Source organism: Carcharhinus amblyrhynchos, unplaced genomic scaffold, assembly GCF_965287045.1.
Source record: "Carcharhinus amblyrhynchos unplaced genomic scaffold, sCarAmb.v2.hapA scaffold_45, whole genome shotgun sequence".
NCBI classification, from domain to species: domain Eukaryota; kingdom Metazoa; phylum Chordata; class Chondrichthyes; order Carcharhiniformes; family Carcharhinidae; genus Carcharhinus; species Carcharhinus amblyrhynchos.
In genome coordinates this window covers 3,256,400-3,275,270 of record NW_027649786.1, presented here as the reverse complement: position 1 = coordinate 3,275,270, position 18,871 = coordinate 3,256,400, and the positions used below count along the sequence as shown (strand labels likewise).

The following is an 18,871-nucleotide window of genomic DNA, read 5'->3' as shown; positions in this document are numbered from 1 at the left end:
GTATTTAGACAGTTACATGGATACGATGGGTGTAGAGGGATATGGGCCAAATGCGGGCAATTGGGATTAGCTTAGTGGTAAAATCTGGACAAGTTGGACAGCTCTCTGAGACAAGGACACGCAACCCTCTGAGAAAAGAAAATTCCTCCTTATCTCAGGTTTGTATCACACATTCGCGTCCCACTATCTTGAGCCTATTGAGTAGATTAGTTAATTACATTTGAAGTGAGTGCGTGTTATTACGATATCCGATTGTTACACAGGTGTTAGTAACACACGAGTATTTGTGTTTTGAGAGGTCTTTATCTGTTCTTTGCCTCTTCCATCGTGGGGAAAAGTGTCTCGTCTCTGTCCCGATCACACAGGAAGCGATGGACAAGTTCTGGTAGCTCGGGTTTCGAGGCCATAGATAAGGGTCGGAATGCTCTAACCGCCCGTGAGGGTGACGGTTACGGTCAGGCCTGACTGATGGGTGTGCCCGCCCTGTCCTCTGTCTCGTCACAGTTGAAGCAGATGAAGGAGCTGGAGAGGCAGCGTGATGCCCTCTTGCATGGGCTGGAAGTGGTGGAGCGGGCACGGGACTGGTACCATCAGCAAATCCACACCGTGCGCCAGAGGCAAAACCAGGTCCGGCAGGGGTTCAGAGGCCAGGTGAGTTTGTGCCGCGTGACGTGTAGAGAATTCGGTTTCTGGTGACGCTGATCCTTCCCCCGAACCCCTTTCTCTCTCTCCCTGCTCACAGGCAGCAGGGTGGTACAGTGGTTAGCGCTGCTGCCTCACAGGGAGTTGGGTTCATTTTCTGGCCTTGGGTCACCATAGAGTTGCATGTTCTCCCCGTGTCTGCATGGGTTTCCTGCCGGTGCTCCAGTTTCCTCCCAAAGATGTGCAGGTTAGGGGGATTAGTGGGGTAAATCTGTGGGGTTATGAATCATAGAACCCTACAGTACAGAAAGAGGCCCTTCAGCCCATCGAGTCTGCACCGACCACAATCCCACCCAGGCTCTATCCCCATATCATACCCACTAATCCCTCTAACCTACGCATCCCTGGACACTAAGGGACAATATTAGCACGGCCAATCTACCTAACCTGCACATCTTTGGACTGTGGGAGGAAACCGGAGCACCCGGATGAAACCCACGCAGACACGAGGAGAATGTGCAAACTCCACACAGACAGTGACCCGAGCCGGGAATCGAACCCAGGACCCCGGAGCTGTGAAGCAGCAGCGCTAACCCACTGTGCTACCGTACCACCCAAATGGGGATAGATTCTGGGTGAGATGCTCTGTCCGAGACCTGGTACAGATTTCTGTATGTAATCCAATGATTCTATGAGCGATTGAATATAAAAGTAGGGAGGTCTTGCTGCGGCTGTATAGGGCATTGGTGAGGCCGCAGCTGGAGTACTGTGTGCAGTTTTGGGCGCCGTACTTACGCAAGGATATTTTGGCCTTGGAGGGAGTGCAGAGGAGGTTTACTAGGCTGATACCGGAGTTGAGGGGATTGAGCTATGAGGAGAGGCTGAATAAACTAGGCTTGTACTCGTTAGAGTTTAGAAGAATGAGGGGAGATCTCATTGAGACGTATAAGATGATGAATGGGATGGATAGGATAGAGGTGGAGAGACTCTTCCCGCTCAGAAAGGACAGTAGGACTAGGGGGCACAGCCTCAAGATAAAGGGGGGGGGCGGTTTAGAACGGAGTTGAGGAGGAACTTCTTCACTCAAAGGGTGGTGAATCTGTGGAATTCTCTGCCCGTTGAAGTGGTGGAGGCTGCCTCGCTAAATATTTTTAAGACGCGGGTTGATGGGTTTTGATAAGCGAGGGGATTAAGGGTTATGGGGAGAGGGCGGGAAAGTGGAACTGAGCCACGACAGATCAGCCATGATCTTATTGAATGGCGGGGCAGGCTCGAAGGGCCAGATGGCCTACTCCTGCTCCTATTTCTTATGTTCTTTCTTATGTTCTTATGATTGTATCACAAGGGGATGCGTGACTGTCCCAGCGTGAGTACTGTGTTAGAAACAGCGAGCCACATTACAGAGAAATGGTTCCTCCTGTACCAAGGCATTGGAAAAACCAGTAACTTGGATCCCACACATTCCCATTGGAACAGCTCCTGTCGAGGTGGGGGGTCATGGCATGGATCCTAGCCCTGGGCTGTAGGGGAGAGGAGGGTGGGATTGTTCCCGCAAGGATTCCGTTTCCTCCACCTCCACCCCCAGTCCCCCACTCCAGGTTGTAACCCCCCACCCCCCTTTCCCCAATTGTGTTTCTCTCTCACTCTCTCATCCTCTTGTTCCAGGACTACCTCACTGACCCACTCCAGAATCGAGCCTTCCTCCTCCTGGCTAAGATACAGGAAGTTAACTGCTGCCTCAGCGACCTCATCTCCCCCTCTGGCAAGGTGAGTCTGTGTGTGAAGATTCGGAGGGGTGGTGGTGGGGGGTGGGGGGTCTAGGGGGCCCAGACCCCACCGCCTTGCGCTTGCCAGTGGCACAGGATGAGTGGAAACGGCAGTCGTGGTGGGGAGGCCGTGGGTAGGTTAGAGGTGGGGGTGGGTGGTAGGATGATGGAGGTTGCAGGAGCAGCTTTAACCTTAAGGTGCCCACTGGAAAGAAGAGGGCGTCCCCTCCATTGAAGACAGAGGCCATTTGGCCCACTTAGTCTCCACTGACTCTCTGAAAGAGCATCATATCCAGGCCCATCTAATGTAAACCCATGCATTTAGCATGGCCAATCCACCCTAACCTACACATCTTTGGACACCAAGGGACAATTTAGCATGGCCAATCCCCCCTAACCTACACATCTTTGGACACCAAGGGACAATTTAGCATGGCCAATCCCCCCTAACCTTCACATCTTTGGACACTAAGGGACAATTTAGCATGGCCAATCCACCTAACCTGCACATCTTTGGACACTAAGGGACAATTTAGCATGGCCAATCCACCTAACCTGCACATCTTTGGACACTAAGGGACAATTTAGCATGGCCAATCCACCCTAACCTACACATCTTTGGACACTAAGGGACAACTTAGCATGGCCAATTCACCCTAACCTACACATCTTTGGACACTAAGGGACAACTTAGCATGGCCAATCCACCCTAACCTACACATCTTTGGACACCAAGGGACAATTTAGCATGGCCAATCCACCCTAACCTACACATCTTTGGACACTAAGGGACAACTTAGCATGGCCAATCCACCCTAACCCACACATCTTTGGACACCAAGGGACAATTTAGCATGGCCAATTCACCTAATCTCCAGATCTATGGAGTGTGGAAGGAAACTGGAGAACCCGGAGGAACCCACACAGACTGGAGCACATGCAAGTTCCACGTAGACAGTGACCCAAGCTAGGAATTGAAGCCGGGTTCCTGGCACTGTGAGGCAGCAGTCTAACCACTGTGCCACCCAAAACCAAAGTGGAGAATGCGGGCAAGGTGAAGGTAAAGTCACCACAGTTCCAGATGAGCGTAGGTGCTTTCTCCTTTGAGGGCAAGAGCAGACTCGCTGTGATTTAACCTAAGGATCACCACACTTCAGGTGACGGGCAAGGTTGAGCAAGCAGGGATGATCATGAATAACCTCCAGCCAATATGGATATACTCACTATAATTGTGCACACCTCAATCAGGCCCCCCTCAGCCTTCTCTGCTCTAAGGAAAACCACCCCAGCCTAGCCAAAGTTCAAACACTCCTAGTAAATCTCCTTTGTATCCTTTCCAGTGTGTTCACATCCTCCCTGTAATGTGGCGACCAGAACTGCACCCAGTGGCCTCACCAGAGCTGGAATAATTAAAGCTGGTCTCAGTAACGGTGATGAAAAACATTGGATTGCGGTAAAAACCCAACTGGTTCAGTAATGTCCATGAAAGGCTTCTGCCCTTCACCCCGTTCCTAATTCAATCAGGGCATGTGGGCACTGCTAGCTGGCCACCATTTATTGCCCATCCCTCAGGGCAGTTGAGACCCACCAATATTGCTGTGCCTCTGGAGTCACATGTAGGCCAGACCGGGGTAAGGACGGCAGATTTCCTTCCCTCTCTGGGAGGCTGAGGGGTGATCTGTAAAATAATGAGGGGCACAGACCAGCGAGATAGTCAATATCTTTTCCCAAAGGTAGGGGAGTCTAAAACTAGAGGGCATAGGTTTAAGGTGAGGGGGAGAGATACAGAAGGGTCCAGAGGGGCAATTGTTTCACACAGAGGGTGGTGAGTGTCTGGAATGAGCTGCCAGAGGCAGTAGTAGAGACGGATACAGTTTTGTCTTTTAAAAAGCATTTAGACAGTTACTGGATAAGATGGGTATAGAGGGATATGGGCCAAATGTGGCAATTGGGACTGGTTTAATGATTTAAAAAGGGGCAGCATGAACAACTTGGGCCGAAGGGCCTGTTTCCTTGCTGTAAACCTCTATGACTCTAAAGGACATTAGTGAACCAGATGGGTTTTTCTGACATTCAACAGTGGTTTCATGGTCATCATTAGATTCTTATTTCTAGATTTTTATTGAATTCAAATTTCACCATCTGCCCTGGTGGGATTCGAACCCGGGTCCCCTGCTCTTGCCCTGGGTCACGAGTCTAGTGAATGCCACCAGCTCCCTTGGAGCAGGAGTAGGCCATTTGGCCACACACACTGCTCCATCATTCAGTAGGATGGTGGCCGATTTCATTCCATTTTCCTGACCCTCCAACCCATAATGCTTTACGATCAAAAATTGGCCTAACTCAGCCTTGACTCTATTTGATGATCCGACCTCCCACTGCTCCATTGGGAAGAGAATTCCAAATCCAGTTAACCTCATTTTCCTTGGCGGCACCTGCATTACATTGTACATGGTGTACCCACCCAGACCATCACATAACCTCCATTCCAGTCTGGCCTACACGTGACTCGATACCCTTCATCCCACCTGTAATACAGCTATCTCTTAACCGCCCTCTGAAATGGTGTGACAAGCCATAATACCATGAGATTTGGGAGCAGAATTAAGCCATTCAGCCCATCGATCATGGCTGCTAAGTTTCTCAACCCTGTTCTCCCGCCTTCCCCTGTAACCTTTGAGTCCTTTATCAATCAAGAACCTATCTCTCTCTCTGTCTTAAAGACATTCAATGACCCAGTCTTCTCTGTGGCAATGAATTCCACAGATTCACCACCCTCTGGATGAAGAAATTCCTCCCCATCTAAAGGGTCACCCCTTTACTGGGGCTGTGCCCTCAGGTCCGAGTCTCTCCCACTAATGGAAACCTCTTCCCCACATCCACTCTATCCAGGCCTTTCAGTATTCTGTGAGTTTCAATGAGATTCCCCCCCTCATCCTTCTAAACTCCATCGCGCACTAACCTGGAGTCACAAACGCTCCACATACGTCAAGCTTTTCATTCCCAGGATCATTCCCATGAACCTCCTCTGGACTCTCTCCAGGGACACTCTGTAATATTCAAGATGGCGGCTCCCAATACCTTGTCAAGGGCAGGGATGGGCAATAAAGTCGGGCCTGACCAGCAACAGACACTTCCCGTGAATCCCCGAGCACCGGTTTCCCATCGGATATCTCGGGGCGCAGTCTTCCCGAGGAGCGGCCCTCCTGCAAAGGGGGTGTGAGGTCCTGACCTCTGACCCTGTGGCTTCTAACCTGTTGACACCACCCATGCACCCCCCCCCGCCAACTGTTTCTCGTTTGCCCGCAGCTGCCGTTCGCTCATCACCGTCACCACGTCAACGGATTTGGCTCCCCCCTGAAGGGGATGGGTTTCCCGAGGCAACCAATCAGCTCGTTGAAGGAGCAGAACCACCTGTTAACCAAGGTAGGTGCTGCTGGGATTGGAGGGTGGGGTCAGGAGAGAGGAAGTGAGGGGATCAAGTTCCTAATTCCACTGCCTGGCTACTGTGCTCAATATTCTGGGGTGGGATTTGAACCCACAGATATCAGTCGCAATGGGTTCAGGTGGAATCTCTTGAGCTATGGAGTCCTAGAGGTTTACAGCATGGACAAGCCCAACTTGTCCATGCTGCCCTTTTGCTTAACCGCTCAGCTAGCCCCAGTTGCCCGCGTTAGGCCCACATCCCTCTATACCCATCCTACTTACGTGACTACATGCTTTTTAAAAGACAAAATTGTGTCCACCTCCACTACTACCTCTGGCAGCTCATTCCAGACACTCACCCCCCTCTGGGTGAAAAAAATTGCCCCTCTGGACCCTTCTGTATCTTCTCCCTATCTCTCCCCTCTCATCTTAAGCCTGCGCCCTCTAGTTTTAGACTCCCCTACCTTCAGGGAAAGATGTTGACTATCTTGCTGATCTGCGACACTCATTATTTTACCTGTTGAGGCAACGACCTCAACTTGCCTTTGCGTAGCACCCCTTTTTGGGTCAGTAACAAACCACAGAGGCACCTCGCAGGAGCAACCATTGAGTAGAATTGGGCCACGTGAGGGCCAGGTGTCCAAACTGTGATGCTGACACCCCGACCAGGGAGGATATTTGTGTGAGTCACTCCTAAGAAGACTCGAGGTTTTTTAGGCTTTCCCAGAGGGTCTCACAGGAGGTATAGAGAGAGAGAGAGAGAGAGGTCGAAGGAGGGAGTCCCACCCATTCGACCACCCATTGCTCCCGATGGTTCCCCGCTCAGTGGCTTGCTGGGAGACTCTGGTCCTCTGGTACCAAAAACCAGCTTGGCAAAAGGGGCAAAATGCCCACCTTCCTGCAGCTTAGGCTGAGGGAACAGAGAATACACTCGGACAGATGGCCATTCCTCACCTCCCAGTTAATCTAGATTTGCCTCCTCAGGGCACAAGGGAACAATTGCCCTTAAACTGAGTGGCTTCCTTGGCCATTTCAGAGGGGCATTTAAGAGTTGGCCACATTAGCTGTGGGCTTGTAGTCACATAGAATCCCTACAGTGCAGAAGGAGGCCATTTGGCCCATCGAGCCTGCACCGAGGACAATTCCACCCAGGTCCAATCCCCGTAACCCCACATATTTAACCTGCTAATTTCCCCTGACACTTAAGGTCAATTTAGCACGGCCAGTGCGCTAACCCTACATCCTTGGAGTGTGGGAGGAAACCAGAGCACCCGGAGGAAACCCAAGCAGACACGGGGAGAATGTGCAAACTCCACACAGACCCGAGGCTGGAATCAAACCCAGATACCTGGCACCGTGAGGCAGTGGTGCTAACCACTGTGCCACATGTAGGCCAGACTGGGTAAGGACGGCAGATTTCCTTCCCTAAAGGACATTAGTGAACCGGATGGGTTTTTCCGACAATCGACAATGGTTTCATGGTTATTATGGTTTTTTATTGAATTCAAATTTCACTATTCGCAGCAGTGGGATTCGAACCCGGGTCCCCAGAACTTCACTCAGGCTCTTTGCATTACTGGATCTAGAGAGAGAGAGAGACAGTGAGAGAGAGAGTGAAAGTGAGAGAGAGAAATGGAAAGAGAGAGCGAGAAACAGAGAGAGAGAGAGACAGAGAGAGAGAGACAGAGAGAGAGAGAGTGACAGACAGAGAGAGAGAGGGTGACAGAGAGAGAGAGACACAGAGAGAGAGAGAGTGACAGAGAGAGAGAGTGACAGAGAGAGAGAGTGACAGAGAGAGAGAGTGACAGAGAGAGAGAGTGACAGAGAGAGAGAGTGACAGAGAGAGAGAGACAGTGAGAGAGAGAGAGTGAGAGTGAGAGAGAGAAACGGAAAGAGAGAGCGAGAAACAGAGAGAGACAGACAGAGAGAGAGAGACAGACAGAGAGAGAGAGACAGACAGAGAGAGAGAGACAGAGAGAGAGAGACAGACAGAGAGAGAGTAACAGACAGAGAGAGAGAGGGTGACAGAAAGAGAGAGAGAGAGAGAGAGAGTGAGAGAGAGAAACGGAAAGAGAGAGCGAGAAACAGAGAGAGAGAGACAGAGAGAGACAGACAGAGAGAGAGAGAGAGACAGACGCAGAGAGACAGAGAGAGAGAGAAAAATAGACAGAGAGAGCGAGAGAGAGAAAGAGATGGGTAGACAGACAACGAGACGGACAGACAGACAGAGGCAGTCGGGCAGAGACAGAGAGAGAGAGAAAAGGAAATTTTCCATCTTTACCTGGTCTGGCCTACATGTAACTCTTGAGCTACAGAAATGTGGTCAACTCTCTGCTGTGCATTAAGGGGAGATGTTGTGGTAATGGTATTGTCATTGGACCTATTAATCCAGAGACACAGGCCGATGTCCTGGGGGCCCAGGTTCGCCTTCCGACTAGGGGTGGGCATCAAACGCTGGTCACCAGCGACACCCACGTCCCACAAATGGACCATTCTCTCAAACCGTAGCAGGTGAGAGCGGTTCTGACTGACGGGGCAGTGAATGTTTTCCGTTAACTAGCTTGGATTTTGAAACCCGTTCACGTCTTCTCCAACAGGAGCTGTCCTTGAAGAGTGAACGCATCACCGTCTTAGAGCAGGAGAAGGCTTCCCTGATCAAGCAGCTGTTGGAAGCCCAAGAACAAGGCTGCCAGAAGGCCAGCTCCGAGGATTCCAGCCTCATCTAACCCGCCACCCTTCCCTCACTGCCACCCTACCTATCATCACCTCTCCACTGGGGAGGAACAGAGGATTGGCAAAGATTGTCTCCAGAAAGAGGACTGTAACCCCCTGATCCCCTTCAACATTCCACAATTCCCGGAGCGACTGGGATGAAAGATTGCTCAGTGCTACCCCACTCGAATAGGGGACTACGAGTGAGCACTGAGCTGCTGAATTCACGCAATATTTCGGAAGATTTTTGAAAAATGGACATTGATGTTGTTTCGACTTCTAGCTTTGGAAGGTCCACCTTATATGCAATAACTTTTTTTTGGTCTAACCAGCCGATGGTCTATTTATTTCTGTATTTATATAAATTATTGTCAATATGCATGTGTCCAGTCTTTTTAATGCCCGGCCTTTGACCCTGGGGAGAATCCTGACAGGTGAGTCAAAACAAATCGGAAGGAACAGCATAGACATTGGCGAACAGAACTCCCGGAATTTCCTGAGGGCATAACTAGCAGAGTAGATGATGGAGAGCCAGTGGATTTGGTTGCTCAGAACGTGGTGATATATCTAGGAGGATAGATAAGGGAGAGCCAGTGGATGTGGTGTATTTAGATTTTCAGAAAGCTTTTGATAAAGTCCCACGTAAGAAATTAGTGCGCAATATTAGAGCACGTGGGATTAATATATTAAGTTACTGTGATAATATTAATATATTGACACAGATTGAGAATTGGTTAGCAGACAGGAAACCGAGAGTAGGAATAAATGGGTCTCTTTCCAAGTGGCAGGTAGTGTCTAGTGGGGTCCCACAGGGATCAGTGCTTGGGGCTAAGATATTCACAATATTCATCAATGATTTGGACGAGGGAACCAAAGGTAATATTTCCAAGTTTGCTGATGGGAACGTGAGGGATGAGGAGGATGTTAAGAGGCGTCAGGGTGGTTTAGATGAGTTGAGTGGACAAATACATGGCAGATGCAGTATAACGTGGATAAATGTGAAGTTATTGACTTGAGATGGAGAAACAGAATGGCAGAATATTAAAGAAATGGTGCTAAATTGGGAAATGTTGATGTAGAAAGGGAACTGGGTGTCCTCGTACACCAGTAATTGAAAGTAAACATGCAGGTACAGTGAGCAGTTAGGAAGGCAAATGGCATAGAACATTACAGCACAAACAGGCCCTTCGGCCCACAAGTTACGCCGATCATATCCATACCTACCAGGCCTGAGCAAGGATGCCTGACTGCAGGGATGGCACAGCAGCATAGCGGTTAGCACTGCTGCCTCACCGCATCAGGACCCAGGTTCAATTCCTGGCTTGGGTCACTGTCTGTGAGTATGCACGTTCTCCCCATGTCTGCGTGGGTTTTCTCCGGGTGCTCCGATTTCCTCCCACAGTCTGAAAGACGTGCTGGTTAGGGTGCATTCACCGTGCTAAATTCTCCCTCAGTGTAACCCAAACAGGTGCCAGAGTGTGGCGACTAAGGGATTTTCACAGTAACTTCATTGCAGTGTTAACGTAAGCCTACTTATGACACTACTAAGTAAACTTTAAGCTTTATTTTACAGAGTCTTGGTGAGACTGGAGTGTTGTGGGCAGTTTTAGTCTCCTTATCTCAGAAAGGATACACTTTCCATAGAGGGAGAGCAGGGAAGATTCACCAGACGGAATCCTGGGATGGCAGGAATGTCGAGGTGAGGAGAGATTGGGTGGATCGGGCCTGTATTCACTGGAATTTAGAAGAATGACTTCCTCATTAGTATCCCCGCCTGTCGCACAGTTCAGTTCTCCAACGGGGAGTTTGTCTCCATTTTACTCCGTAGATGGTGAGATGGGTATAGAGGGATGTGGGTCAAATGCGGGCAATTGGGACGAGCTTAGGGGTTTTAGAAAATAAGGGCGGCATGGACAAGTTGGGCTGAAGGGCCTGTTCCCATGCTGTAAACCTCTGTGACTCTATGAGAGGGGGTCTAATTGAAATGTGTAACATTCTGAGAGGGTTGGACAGACTGGATGTTGTTTTCTCTGGTACCTGGGGGGGGAGGGTGATTCTAGAACAAGAGGTCACAGTCTCAGGATAAGGGGTAGACCGTCTGGGACCGAGATGAGGGGAATTCTCTGAGGATTGTAGGACCTTGGAACTCGCTGCCTTGGAAACTGGAGGAGGTGACGGGTCACTGAGTATTTCCAAGGTGGAGGTACATAAGAACATAAGAAATAGGAGCAGGAGTAGGCCAACTAGCCCTTCGAGCCTGCCCCGCCATTCAATAAGATCTGTCGTGGCTCAGTTCCACATTCCCGCCCTCTCCCCATAACCCTTAATCCCCTCTCTTATCAAAAACCCATCAACCCTCGTCTTAAATATATTTAGCGAGGCAGCCTCCACCACTTCAACGGGCAGAGAATTCCAGAGATTCACCACCCTTTGAGTGAAGAAGTTCCTCCTCAACTCCGTTCTAAACCGCCTCCCCTTTATCTTGAGGCTGTGCCCCCTAGTCCTACTGTCCTTTCTGAGCGGGAAGAGTCTCTCCACCTCTATCCTATCCATCCCATTCATCATCTTATACGTCTCAAGATTCTTGTTAAGCAGAGGAATTAAAGGTTATCGTGGTTCAACGAGAATGTGGAATTTGAAACACAAACCAAGCAGCCATGATTTTATTGAAGGGTTAACCTGGCTGGAGGAGCCTCCATTTCTCACCATCATTACTGGGTAAGTTATATAAATTTGAATGCTAAAACCTACAACAGGAGATCGCTGCTAACTTGAGTTCATTGAAGTTGTTCCAAAAACAAAATGGGGACAATATGAAAAATATTAGAACCAATAATTATCTTTTAAAAAAAATCCCATCTTTCAAACCTACAGAGTGGCTCCAGAATCTATAAACCGGAGGTGGGTGACACAGTGGGTTAGTGCTACTGCCTCACAGCGCCAGGGACCCGGGTTCCATTCCCGGTGACACAGTGGGTTAGCGCTGCTGCCTCACAGCGCCAGGGACCCGGGTTCCATTCCCGGTGACACAGTGGGTTAGCACTGCTGCCTCACAGCGCCAGGGACCCGGGTTCCATTCCCGGTGACACAGTGGGTTAGCGCTGCTGCCTCACAGCGCCAGGGACCCGGGTTCCATTCCCGGTGACACAGTGGGTTAGCGCTGCTGCCTCACAGCGCCAGGGACCCGGGTTCCATTCCCGGTGACACAGTGGGTTAGCGCTGCTGCCTCACAGCGCCAGGGACCCGGGTTCCATTCCCGGTGACACAGTGGGTTAGCGCTGCTGCCTCACAGCGCCAGGGACCCGGGTTCCATTCTCGGTGACACAGTGGGTTAGCGCTGCTGCCTCACAGCGCCAGGGACCCGGGTTCCATTCCCGGTGACACAGTGGGTTAGCACTGCTGCCTCACAGCGCCAGGGACCCGGGTTCCATTCCCGGTGACACGGTGGGTTAGCACTGCTGCCTCACAGCGCCAGGGACCCGGGTTCCATTCCCGGTGACACGGTGGGTTAGCGCTGCTGCCTCACAGCGCCAGGGACCCGGGTTCCATTCCCGGTGACACGGTGGGTTAGCGCTGCTGCCTCACAGCGCCAGGGACCCGGGTTCCATTCCCGGTGACACGGTGGGTTAGCGCTGCTGCCTCACAGCGCCAGGGACCCGGGTTCCATTCCCGGTGACACGGTGGGTTAGCGCTGCTGCCTCACAGCGCCAGGGACTCGGGTTCCATTCCCGGTGACACGGTGGGTTAGCGCTGCTGCCTCACAGCGCCAGGGACCCGGGTTCCATTCCCGGTGACACGGTGGGTTAGCGCTGCTGCCTCACAGCGCCAGGGACCCGGGTTCCATTCCCGGTGACACGGTGGGTTAGCGCTGCTGCCTCACAGCGCCAGGGACCCGGGTTCCATTCCCGGTGACACGGTGGGTTAGCGCTGCTGCCTCACAGCGCCAGGGACCCGGGTTCCATTCCCGGTGACACGGTGGGTTAGCGCTGCTGCCTCACAGCGCCAGGGACCCGGGTTCCATTCCCGGTGACACGGTGGGTTAGCGCTGCTGCCTCACAGCGCCAGGGACCCGGGTTCCATTCCCGGTGACACGGTGGGTTAGCGCTGCTGCCTCACAGCGCCAGGGACCCGGGTTCCATTCCCGGTGACACGGTGGGTTAGCGCTGCTGCCTCACAGCGCCAGGGACCCGGGTTCCATTCCCGGTGACACAGTGGGTTAGCGCTGCTGCCTCACAGCGCCAGGGACCCGGGTTCCATTCCCGGTGACACAGTGGGTTAGCGCTGCTGCCTCACAGCGCCAGGGACCCGGGTTCCATTCCCGGTGACACAGTGGGTTAGCACTGCTGTCTCACAGCGCCAGGGACCCGGGTTCCATTCCCGGTGACACAGTGGGTTAGCGCTGCTGCCTCACAGTCCCAGGGACCCGGGTTCCATTCCCGGTGACACAGTGGGTTAGCACTGCTGCCTCACAGTGCCAGGGACCCGGGTTCGATTCCCAGCCTGGGTCACTGTCTGTGCGGAGTCTGCATGTTCTCCTCATGTCTGCGTGGGTTTCCTCCAGGTGCTCCAGTTTCCTCCCACGGTCCAAAGATGTGTGGGTTAGGCTGATTGACCATGCTGAACAGACCCTAGTGCCAGGGGGATTACCCGGTTAAATATGTTGGATTGTGGGAATGGGGTCTGGGTGGGATCAGTGCAGGCTCGATGGGCCAAATAGCCTCTTTCTGCGCTGTATGGATTCTATTCTATAATTAATCCTCTAACACAGAGCAGGGGAAAATCATAGGTGGCTTCGTAAAGATTAATTTTATCATTTCATTTTCACACCGAGATGAAGTATTTTCTTTTACCTTTATTCACTTTGGTTTGCCTTTTTCAGGTTCTAAGCTGATAGTGCTTGGTGGGATTTTTGCTTGAAGCAGCGCACTGCTGCCCTCATCGAAACATCGAGCCTGGGTTTTCTCTGAGAAATCAGCTGACGGCCAGAAATCATCCCATTGGTTCATCAAGATTATACTTACATTCCAATTGGATGAAGGGTGAAGGGAAGGGATTGGGTAGAATTGTGAGGACGGCCATGTTGGATGTGGGGGGTCATGTGATGAAACCTTCAGAGGCAGAACCTCTAGGAGTTCCCCACATCATACACTAATCACTGGCTTAGGAGCCACTGTCCTTTCCCCCGCTCTGGGATTGGGTGGGACAGACACTGTCCTTTCCCCCGCTCTGGGACTGGGTGGGACAGTGGGTCAGACACTGTCCTTTCCCCCGCTCTGGGACTGGGTGGGACAGTGGGTCGGACACTGTCCTTTCCCCCTCTGGGACTGGGTGGGACAGTGGGTCAGACACTGTCCTTCCCCCCCCACTCTGGGACTGGGTGGGACAGTGGGTCGGACACTGTCCTTCCCCCCCCCACTCTGGGACTGGGTGGGACAGTGGGTCGGACACTGTCCTTCCCCCCCCCACTCTGGGACTGGGTGGGACAGTGGGTCAGACACTGTCCTTTCCCCCCCCCTCTGGGACTGGGTGGGACAGTGGGTCAGACACTGTCCTTTCCCCCCCCTCTGGGACTGGGTGGGACAGTGGGTCAGACACTGTCCTTTCCCCCCCCCTCTGGGACTGGGTGGGACAGTGGGTCAGACACTGTCCTTTCCCCCCCTCTGGGACTGGGTGACATCGAATGGTGAGTGACTCAGAGGGGAGCCTCCAGGTGGGGGTGTTCCCCAGGTATCTGCTGCCCTCGTCCTTCTAGATGGTGGTGAGTTTGGAAGGTGCTGCCTAAGGAGCCTTGGTGAGTCACTGCGGGGCATCTTGTAGATGGTACACAGGGCTGCGTGGGTGGTGGAGGGAGTGAGTGTTTGGGGATGGGGTAGTAATCGAGCAGGGCTGCTTTGTCCTGAATGGTGTCGAACCTCTTTAGGGAGTTAAAGAGAATTCTATCACACTGTTGATTTCAACCATAAAAAGTTGCAGCATAGAATTCAGCCCATTGTGTCTAAATCAGCTTCAAAAAAAGCATTATAAATAAAACTAGCTGTTCATTTTAATCCCATTTTCCAGTGCCTGTTCTGTTGTATTATAGGTTACAGCTTAACTGATCTGAGTGTTTTAGTCTATGTTACCAAACCCTGGGATGAATTCCAAACAGCCACCAGTGAGGACATTTCTCCTCTTGTTCTTCAAATCCTTCTATCTATCATTCTCAAATCTCTGTCTCTGCTAATTTCCCTCTCAGCTATGGGATACCAGTCTTTCCTGTAACCCTGGTTCCCCTCATCATTCTGTCCACCTCAGTTCAGTCACCCCTTCTGATCTGCGGAAAATCACAGAATCCCTACAGTACAGAGGGAGGCCATTTGGCCCATCGAGTTCTGCAATAACCACAATCCCACCCAGGCCCCATTCCCATAACCCCATACATTGACCCTGCTAATGTCCCTGCACTAAGGGGCAATTTAGCACGGCCAATCCACCTAACCCACACATCTTTAGACAGGGGAGGAAAATATATGGGATGTCGGAAAAATGCGGTTCATGGGAAGCTCAGGAAACAAAGGCTAAAGGTCGATGGATGTTTTTAGAAAAGGGAAACAGTTTCCAGTGGTGGTCCACGGGGCTCTGAGTTTAATGATTCAGATTTAAATGTGGGACACATGTTTGGGAAAGTTGGAGATGAGACAACGATTGGGGGTGTCACTGATAGTGAGGAGGACAGCTGTCAAATCCAGAATGATACGATGGGTTTGGCCAGGGAAGAGGCAAACAGAATTCAATGCAGAGAGAGAGCAGCGGAGATTTACAAGAATGTTGCCAAGGCTTGAAAATTGCAGCTATGAGGAGCACCCGCAGGAAACCCACGCAGATACGGGGAGAATGTGCAGACTCCGCATAGATGGTGACCCAAGCCGGGAATCGGACTGGGGTCCCTGGCGCTGTGAGGCAGCAGTGCCAACCACCGTGCCATCTGAAAGCCCACTTCATTACAGTAAGACTACTTCTGACTAATGAATAAGTGAAGCACTCTGGGATGTTCTGAGGCTGCGACAGGAACGTCTTATGGACCGTGGGAGGAAACTGGAGCATTTGGAGGAAACCCATGCAGACATGGGGAGAATGTGCAAACTCCACACAGACAGTGACCCAAGCTGGGAATTGAACCAGGGTGCCCAGCACTGTAAGGTAATGGTGCTAACCACTGTGTTGCCACAACTCTAACCTGTCCAATCTCACCTCATAGCTGCAATTTTCAAGCCTTGGCAACATTCTTGTGAATCTCCTCTGCTCTTTCTCTGCGTTGAATTTTGTCTGCCTCTTCCCTGGCCACTCAACCAAACCCACCGTATCATTCTGGATTTGACAGCTGTCCTCCTCACTATCAGTGACACCCCCAATCGTTGTCTCATCTCCAGCTTTTCCAAACATGTGTCCCACACTTAAATCTGAATCATTAAACTCAGAGCCCCGGGGACCACCACTGGAAACTATTTCCCTTTTCTAAAAACACCCATCGACCTTTACCCTTTGTTTCCTGAGCTTCCTACATACCGCATTTTTCCGACTTCCCACATATTACACGGAGCTAATTTTGGATCCCGTGTGCCATCTTTCCCCTTATCCCACCAGATCTCGCTGTTCTGACCAGTGGGATCTCGTCAAATGCCTTATTGAAATCCACGTGGATAACATCCACTGCATTACCCTCATCAATCCTCCTTGTTACTGCCCCAGAAAACTCTCTTAATCAGCACAATCTTCCACTAACAAATCCATGCCGACTATCCCTCATTAGCCCGTGCGATTCTCAATGACAGGTTATCCAGTGCTGTTCGAGCTCCACAACCCAGAGCCCAAGTTTCTGAAGCTGGTGAAACTACCTGCACACGGGATTGTCTGGATATCGTAACATATACAACTTCCCACATATTACAGGACAACCATTCCACACAACTGCGTCCACCCTGCTGTGGCTTCAATTTACTTTCCTTACATTATTTATACTCCTTTATCTTACCTGGCCTTGCCCGCTGCTTGTGTTCCTGCCTGAGATCTGGGTACTGTTGTAGATAAAAGACACCTCTGAGTGAGTCAAAATACAGTTTTTCAAAAGCTTTTGGGAGAAACCTGGCCCTAATAGTGGTCTAGCAGGCTTCTCATTGAACACAAACACAGGTGAGTATTTATACATCGTGAGTCCCAGTATCAATCACGTCGCAAACTCCCGATTCCGGTTAGGAACGCAGCTCTTCCCATTTTGGTCATGTCGCAAACTCCCGATTCAACCAGGACTCTCGGTCCATCTGGCAACTGTAGTCACGACGTAATCTTTGGTCCGATCATGACCTGCGATGATTCCGGTGGCGTTGGCATCCCCTTCCTTGAAGTTATTGGGTGGTCGCGGCTGTTCCAGCCGGATTCTTCCTGCTAAAAAGCTGGCAGTCTACAAAGGCAGCTGTTTAACGATGTTCGGTTAACACAAACAGGTAAGGTTTGTAATGTCTACAAAATAACGTCCGTATTTAATTATCTGTCTTCATGGAAATGAAAGTTAAAGAATGAAAGACATGAACAAGTAAGGAAAACATAAATAAAGAATTTATATTGATACCAGGAGCAGTATAAGATCAGTCAGCAGGAAGAGTTACGTTTGTGATATATGCTACATACAAAATGCATTAAATTCATTAAACCTTTTCCCTTCTTCAGTACTTACTTATTTTGAACTTATTTCTAAGTTTCAGCTCCTTAAAGATCTTCCCGAACAACAGTGAGAAAGATAGAGAAAAAGAGGACCTTTCTCATCTACAATGCAAGGCTGTGGGGCAAGCTTTGGGAAATGGATCTGGATTAGCGAGGTGCTTGATGGCCAGCACAGACAAGATGGGCCGAACGGCCTCCTTTTTTTGTGTGCTGTAAAACCCTACAATTCTAGGCCTTACCAAACTCCCCTAGTCTCCAAATTCTGCAGTAATCGGAACAAGCCACAGCCCATGTGAGCGCACGTGACCTCTCTCATTTGTATTAAGTTTTTAGAAGTTTATTCATTGCTGTCACGAATCGGCTTATATTATCGCTGCAATGAAGTTACTGTCACCACGCTCTGGCGCCTGTTGGGGAGAATTTAGCACGGCCCAATGCACCCTAACCAAACTGTGGGAGGAAACCCACGCAGACACGAGGAGAATGTGCGAACTCTGCACAGGCAGTGACCCGAGGCCGGAATTGAACCCGAGTCCCTGGCGCCGTGAGAGAGCAGTGCTTACCACTGTGCCACCCTTTCACTGTGCAGAACTGGGTTCTCCTGAGCTGGCACCCCCCCACGAGTGCCAGCTGAGGAGGAACTTTAGAAGGGGTGGGGAGTGATTTGCCCTCTGGTTACAGGAAAACAGAAATTCCAAACATTGGAGTCAAGAAAGAGTTAAACATCTGGGCTGCAGTGGCAGGGCTGGGGTTTTGCTACAGTCAGCAATGTTGATTGTTGGAAATGAGAGACAGAGGGAGCTGAAAAACAAATCAACGCTGCTGTTTTGCCGCTGGTTGTAATCCAGATCCTGGCATTATCCTGCCCCAACAGGTGGGGCAGCCTGCTGCGTCTTCACTGCTGCTGTATCCCGGGGCCAGGCAGGAGGGAGCACAGAGGGCAGAGCCACAGAGCATATCCCTCTGTCTCTGCTCTCCCCCCACCCCACTGCCCCCCCTCCGTGCCTCCAACCCTCTGGGGCCCTCGGTTCAGCCTGCCAGAGCTCGGGACATTCTCTCTCTCTCTCTCGCGCTGACTTCTCTCGGTGTGTGTGTGTGTGTGTGTGTGGGGAGGGGACACGCGGTCATGCACTCGCCAGAGTTAGTGACCACCAGTCCCTTCTGACAGAGTGTCTGGCGGAGCGGGTGGTGGGGTTAGGTTGGTGGAGGGGTGGGGTGGTGGGGGGGGGGAGAAGGGGGGGCAAGGAGAGGGGGAGAGAGAGAGAGAGACGCCCTGGGCTTTGCTCACCCCACCCACACACACACACCCACACACATATATTGACATACAGACGCATACACTCACTCACACACACACACACACACACTCACTCACTCTTACTTTCACTCTCACTCTCTCACTCACTCACACACACAAATACTCTCTCACTCTCACTCATACACATACACACTCCTCACTCTCTCATTCACTCTCTCTCTCTCACTGTCTCTCACTCTCACTCACTCACTTGCACACACATACTCACTCTCTCACTTTCTCTCACTCACTCACTCACACACGCTCTCACTCTCTCTCTCACTCTCTCTCTCACTCTCATTCTCTCTCTCTCACTCTCACTCTCTCTCTC

At 51.1% G+C, this 18,871-nt stretch overlaps 1 protein-coding gene across 2 annotated transcripts in view; it reads left to right on the top strand.

The window, feature by feature from the left end:
• LOC145337259 (suppressor APC domain-containing protein 2-like) overlaps positions 1-8,923 on the top strand; it is a 42,858-nt gene extending 33,935 nt beyond the window's left edge. Inside the window, exons 3-6 of one of the 2 annotated variants that reach the window (XM_080182049.1) lie at positions 505-651; positions 2,308-2,409; positions 5,718-5,834; positions 8,432-8,923. In XM_080182049.1, the coding sequence (XP_080038175.1) occupies positions 505-651; positions 2,308-2,409; positions 5,718-5,834; positions 8,432-8,560 (495 nt within the window). In that variant the 3' untranslated portion in view covers positions 8,561-8,923. The remainder of the gene's footprint in view (positions 1-504; positions 652-2,307; positions 2,410-5,717; positions 5,835-8,431) is intronic. The other variant, XM_080182050.1, reaches the window with a different exon arrangement.
• Positions 8,924-18,871: the final 9,948 nt, after the last annotated feature.